This window comes from Tarenaya hassleriana, unplaced genomic scaffold, assembly GCF_000463585.1.
Source record: "Tarenaya hassleriana unplaced genomic scaffold, ASM46358v1 Cleome35, whole genome shotgun sequence".
Classification (NCBI taxonomy): Eukaryota; Viridiplantae; Streptophyta; class Magnoliopsida; order Brassicales; family Cleomaceae; genus Tarenaya; species Tarenaya hassleriana.
Window position 1 is genome coordinate 1,042,587 of NW_010966617.1, and position 6,008 is coordinate 1,048,594.

General features: G+C 41.2%; 2 protein-coding genes across 8 annotated transcripts in view; both read left to right on the plus strand.

Moving 5' to 3' along the window:
* Positions 1–641, plus strand: part of LOC104822103 (probable WRKY transcription factor 36) — a 2,568-nt gene extending 1,927 nt beyond the window's left edge. The window contains exon 5 of the mRNA XM_010553211.1: positions 1–641. Coding sequence (XP_010551513.1) covers positions 1–501 — 501 coding nt within the window. The 3' untranslated portion in view covers positions 502–641.
* Positions 642–826: 185 nt separating this feature from the next.
* LOC104822104 (ubiquitin-conjugating enzyme E2 2-like) lies at positions 827–4,987 on the plus strand. Of its 7 annotated transcripts, none has more exons than XM_010553213.2 (10): positions 827–1,610; positions 1,727–1,932; positions 2,025–2,206; positions 2,410–2,992; positions 3,141–3,300; positions 3,695–3,835; positions 3,942–3,967; positions 4,229–4,318; positions 4,411–4,499; positions 4,587–4,987. In XM_010553213.2, the coding sequence occupies exons 4-10, from the start codon at positions 2,929–2,931 to the stop codon at positions 4,713–4,715; spliced, it is 699 nt and encodes a 232-aa protein (XP_010551515.1). In that variant the 5' UTR covers positions 827–1,610; positions 1,727–1,932; positions 2,025–2,206; positions 2,410–2,928; the 3' UTR covers positions 4,716–4,987. The 7 variants fall into 7 exon arrangements, with proteins under 7 accessions (XP_010551515.1, XP_010551517.1, XP_010551514.1 ...); XM_010553215.2 differs by having other exon boundaries at positions 1,731–1,932; XM_010553216.2 differs by having other exon boundaries at positions 830–923; positions 1,511–1,932.
* Positions 4,988–6,008: the final 1,021 nt, after the last annotated feature.

The following is a 6,008-nucleotide window of genomic DNA, read 5'->3' on the forward strand; positions in this document are numbered from 1 at the left end:
CCGATGGCGGCAACGGCTATGGCCTCTGCCACGTCAGCAGCCGCCTCCTTTCTCCAGTCTCATTCCTCCTCGACGAGCCTCAACTCCGGCCATAGCTACTTCTTCCCTTCTCAAAACTTATCCATCTCAACCTCTAACTCTCACCCGACCGTAACCCTAGACCTCACTCGGCCAAACCCCAACAAGAAATTACCAAACTACCCATTACCTTCTTATCCTTCTTCTCCTGCCTCTCTTAACTTCTCGTCATTCGATCCCATGGATCGTCGCACATACATCGACACCTCGAGCTTTAACGGATTCCCGTTGAACAGATCACAAGCTTCATCCAGCAGTACAGAGGCAATAACACGTCTGATAACGTCGAACCCTAATATTCGGACAGCCTTGGCCGAGGCATTCGTCAGCTCTCGTTTTGGTCGGAACACGTCTCCTGTCGCTTCTTTGCCATTCTCGTCAGTGTCTTCGTCCTCTGTTTTTGAGACAGATCATAATAAGTGAAAGGTAGTTCCGGACACGGATTTCTTTCCCACATTCTGTCTGTGTACAGTTTTGGCGTGTATTTATGTACAATGTCCATCATCTTTTGTATTCTTTACTTTACATTTATTTATAAAAAAAAAACTTTACATTTAAACAAATGCAAGTTGTATGGATGATATATGTTTTTTCCAAAGAAAGCCCATTTAGGCCCAATATGGGTTGTGAGGATCTGGCCCATCCAACCTAATGCTTTGCCACGTGTCCAGACTGACCCTCGCGAAGTCGTCGACCTGACCACATAGGGACGGATTGGATTCCACTGTACGGTTTTCTGTATTCGACCGGTCTTGTCCGTTCTCCTAAAGTCTCTCCAATAAACCCCAGCCTCTCTGCCTTCGTTGGGATCCCTGTGTGATCTTTCACGATCTCCGTTCTTACAGGTTTCTGGATTTGCGAGTTTTCTGTATGCGTGTGTATATATGTATTCGTGCTCTGCATCTTGTTTCTGGATACTGCATTGCATCTACAGGATCGTAGGTTTCCTGAAAGACCCGTGCTCATTCTCTCGAGGAAAAATTGGGAATTCGTAAAAATTTTGGATTCTATGTTTGATCTTGCTGGGAAAGTTGGAATTTTTAAATCAACATTACATGGAAAAGAAAGTTTGAATTTTGAGCATGAGATTCTGCGTAGGTACCTAGTTGTTGATAGTTTGTGTAATGGTTTATGAGAATTGACGACTCAGTGGCTTAATCAAGTAGAATTGATACGGTTCGAGATAGATATAGCGTATCTGATTAGTTGATGCTCCATTTTGGTTGATGCTTTGTGAAAGTGATAGATACCTCTGTATCTGATGCAGTAAAGATCCTTTCAGACAGCAAGGTTCTGTCTGTCCACCCCCATGAAAAAAAATTATGGGTTCTTCTGAGAACTCCTTGGATCATAAACTATTCCTCTCCCTCAATAATTTTCCGAGTGCTTGAGAGAGTTGATAGAAACCCGTTGAGCCGTGCGTGTATTATAGGCCGCAGCAGCTGGTGCTATCAAAGTAAAGATTGAATCTGAAATTGGCAACATTGAAGTTAATTGACATGAATGTTTGTTCTTATGCTTGACTAAAACAGGTATGAGTATTCTATTCTCGGGTATTCAGTCTCTTCTGTATAATCCTATGCCATAATATATTTCTGGCTTAACGTGAAATCGTGCATGGGTTTTGACGTTTCTTCGTTTTTCATAGCCAGGTAAGAATGGTACTTAAACCCGTCAGTTGGGCTACCTTTCTTCCAGTTTCCGCCGAGAATTCTATGTTGGGCATTTGTATTACTACTCTGCAAACCAAATACAGGCCAGAAAATGACCCTGTGGTTGAACCGGGATTGGTTTAATCACATTTCTGCTCTCCTGAGATCTGATCTCAGCCTCCCTTTCATGTCACCAGAGGAGGTTAGAGCTCTTAGTTCTGTTCTCTTCGCATAATATTACAAGAGAAAAAAAGGATGCTTGAAATCAGTGATACCTATCGTATTGGGTTTTAGGCTGTTGTTACTTATTAGCATCCAGAGCCATTTAAGCGGATGAGAGACAAACAACATAGGTGGTTGTCTCCCTGCTGTCAAGGGAACAAAGAAGAAGATTGTCGGAAACATTAGCATGAGAGACATTCAAAATCTCAGATATTTGCTTCTCCCGTCCAACCTGAAGTCTTCTCCAACATCAGGTTACACTCTTTCTTTACCACACTCCCCCACTAATCCACTGGACCATATCCATTGAAACATAAAATTAAGTTGATTCACCGTTAAGTCAATCTGCTCAGTTAGGTTGCATTATAGTATCATCTCTTGAATCTGAAATTTCTTCGGTTGAATGCAACACCAAAATGCATGCTGAACCATCTTTTTTTTTTGGTCTCTCTTTTAGGGAAGGCATCTCACTGTGAGGGGCTTTGCCATTAAGATCGATAGCTCAGGGGATGAATACGGTAAAGCATTCTTGGCGATAACGGGCAAACCCGATTCAGCCTTAGGCAGTGTAATAAACAGCTCTGGCTTCAAAGTCGGTGTATTAAGTATATATTTACAGCTGGAGAGGAGAACAAGCTTTATGCGATGTCATGTTTCATGTTTGAACGTCCAAACTAGTTCAAGAACTGATTGGGATTCTCAGTGAAAGAAGTGCTGAGCAGATGAGAACACACTCTGCAGCTTTAGTCTAATCCTTTATAAAAGCCTTTGGCTTTTCACATGGTGCTATATGCGTTGAGTCTTTTCTTTGTTCTGAAAAGAGACAAAAGGGGTTCATGAACATGACATTGTAGAGTTTTGAATTAGTACAAAAGCATGTCTGAATCTCTTTTGGAGAAGACATGAGTGATGTGATGTATAGTTCTGATGCGAGTGGGTGGTTGGGTTATAATGAAAGGGTCATCAATGGCGGTAGATGGAGATGCTGTTTGTGGAATGCTTTTTGGATCAAAACCCCCCATTCAATCAAATCTTTTTCAGTTGAGTCTAATGCCACTGAGTTCGTAGAGATTTATACGATGATTAACTAAGTAATTAACCATTGATGTAATAAACATATTAGCAATATCAAATAAGAGGTTTCTGGAATAAATCTATTTTAAAAGAAGGAGCGTTTCCTTAACGCAGCGATTGTTGTCAACTTGCCACCTTCAGACAAGCGAACACCACTGGTGGGAACCTCGCTGACTGAACCGTACTCTCTATTTAGACCTTCCTCTTTTGTTTTGTCCTCCTCATCATTTCCCCTCCCATGTCCTGATCTCTTCTTCCGCCGGTTTCCCCAGAGGTACTTATCTTGTTTCTTCTATGGCTTTCCTCCTTTTATCCTGCTTCCATGCTCCCATGTCCTCCTAGGGTTTTCCTCCTTTTATCCTGCTTCCATGCTCTGAAAGTTTGCAACTTTGTCGTGATGTTTAGGATCTAGGGTTTTCTTTCGATTGGGGAATTTTCATGCTTCTCTGGGTAGATTTGGGTTGAGTTCTTAGCTAGGGTTCGTAATTCCGGTTCTGGGTTTCTAGCTCATGTTGAGACATGAACATAGGGTTTCGTGCTCGTGTCCTCGTAGGTACTTATATGTACGCCCCTGAGATAATTGTGGTATACGTACGTTGCTGACATGCTCTGGTTGCTAAGACATAAAAGTGTTGTCCTGAGTTTCGCCATTGTTGCTCTTATTCAAGATACAGAGTGAGGAGGATGTCGACTCCGGCGAGGAAGAGACTCATGAGGGACTTCAGGAGATTGCAGCAAGACCCGCCTGCCGGCATCAGCGGTGCTCCTCAGGACAACAACATCATGCTCTGGAATGCTGTCATCTTCGGGTATTCCCAATTCGAAACCCTAGAGCTGTTTTTTCTTGTGCATTCATAAATCTAGGCATGATTGCTAATTACACCCCTTTTTTTCCTTGCGTTTTCTGTGCTGCAGCCCCGATGACACGCCATGGGATGGAGGTAACTGGATTCATTGTTTGTGTATGTATATATATTTGTAGGGTGGGAACTAGATTTTCGGTATTCGTTGCCATCTCTGTCTTTTGGTTTACGGTGTCCGCATTATGTTCAGTGATGTAAAGTCTATACCTTTGTGTTTGTCTGGCGTGGACTTTAGTTCTGTGAATGTGAATGCATTTCTCTTTCCATTATATGTTGCCTTGTAGGCTTCTGCTAGTGTTCGAATCCGTTAATGGTGTTGATGCCTTTTGAAATTTTCAGGCACTTTTAAGTTAACCCTTCAATTTAGTGAGGATTATCCGAATAAGCCACCGACTGTCCGCTTTGTTTCTCGGATGTTCCACCCAAATAGTAAGTTCTTAGGAACTATAAATCATTTTCATTTCACATCTTCTCTAATATCTTTGATTCTCAACCTCTGTCTTCTTTCATGTGCACTTCAGTCTATGCAGATGGAAGTATATGTCTGGATATCCTTCAGAACCAGTGGAGCCCCATTTACGATGTTGCAGCTATTCTTACATCTATTCAGGTAAAAAAAAAAATAATCTTTTTTGGGTTTTCCCTCACCAAGAAAGAAGCTTAAAAAACTTTTTTGCATGATCTGTAATGACTTCAGTCACTGCTCTGTGATCCGAACCCGAATTCACCGGCAAATTCTGAGGCTGCACGTTTGTTCGGAGAGAGCAAGAGGGAGTACAACCGGCGTGTCCGGGAGATCGTGGAGCAGAGCTGGACCGCCGACTAATCGGAGGGTGGCGATGGTAATTTGAAGAACTGGGGGCAATTGTATGGTGTCTATGTACGGATGGATGGACTGATCTTTCACTTTCCGACAATGGGTGTTCTTAGTTTCTGTCAAGTTTTAATCTTTTTGTTTGGAGACTGGTTTTTAAGCCGATGGGATTATGGTTAATTAAAAGGGTGTTTTTGTAGTGGACAAATCAAATCCACGAAAGATATGGATTTATGATACTGTTAGGCGAATAAATTAAAAGTGTGATTATGGAACAAATTCAAGTCACAATGAAAAGGTTGAAGTTTTTCCGATTTAGTCTGCCTCTTTTCAACGGGTTTTTGAAGGGTGTTTATTTTTTTTAAAATAAAAATAAAAGCACTGAAATATGATTAAAAAAAGGGTTATGATATTTATTTATTTTTAGGTGATATGGTCCCTCGTCTTTTATTGAATTGATTAGCACTGTGGGTCGTGTTTGGGGTCCTACACATTTCTAAAACGTAGCAAGCAACTAGGTTACTAACCTAAGATTTTTGGACTGTCATGTAATGTTTTTTTTTTGACGGTTGTATCCAACGTTTTCCTTTTTAAGCTCCTGAATAATGAACGTGGTCCATGCATGAGTTTTTTTTTATGCCGTAAAATCTCCCGATGATCATATATTAAAATAGAAGTTTATTTGTCGGATGAAAAGACATGAAATTGAAACATGGGTCGTAGAGAAATATATATATTTAGCATCTACCGAACATGTTGATGGGCTGATTGCCGCATTTTCGGCGTCGTTCGATTTTTTTCTCGATGAGTTTGGCCTCAGTGCATTCAGGATTCACCAATCTGTTGAGAATGATTCTGAAGCAGAAATCTCCCTCCCTTACGTCGAAAATGGCAGCGAACCACATGAAATTCGCGACGGAATCCGTAGCCTTTTTCCACCATGGAGCTGCTTCTGCTCCTCCCATGGAGGCCATCACTAGAAGCACCGCCATTGTTGCCGCCATTAATGCACTCGACTTCCCCATCTCTCTCTTTTTTTAGGGTTTTTTTTTTTTTGTGTTGCTTGTGATTGGGAGGAGGTTATATACTCATTCGTTGGTCGGTTATATTGCATTTAATGGAAGGTGGAGTTATGTAACTTATGTTTATGTATAAACGCTATCTGTCGGTTTAAATATTTCACTCCTCCAAAAAGCCAACACGGCAACACCCATGCCTTCGTGTTGTGTTGTGTTCTTTGATTAACTTGCAAAAAAAAAAAAAAAAAAAAAAATTGTTTTTTTTTCCACCAGTCCCCAAAAAAAT

Bases quoted from the DNA above. Each gene is read 5' to 3' on its own strand.
- LOC104822104 (XM_010553212.2), top strand. From the start codon at position 2,929: ATGGAGATGCTGTTTGTGGAATGCTTTTTGGATCAAAACCCCCCATTC. The intron at 2,993-3,140 runs GTTGAGTCTAAT...TCCTTAACGCAG, and splicing joins ATTCAATCAAATCTTTTTCA to CGATTGTTGTCAACTTGCCA. The intron at 3,968-4,228 runs GTAACTGGATTC...TGAAATTTTCAG, and splicing joins TGACACGCCATGGGATGGAG to GCACTTTTAAGTTAACCCTT.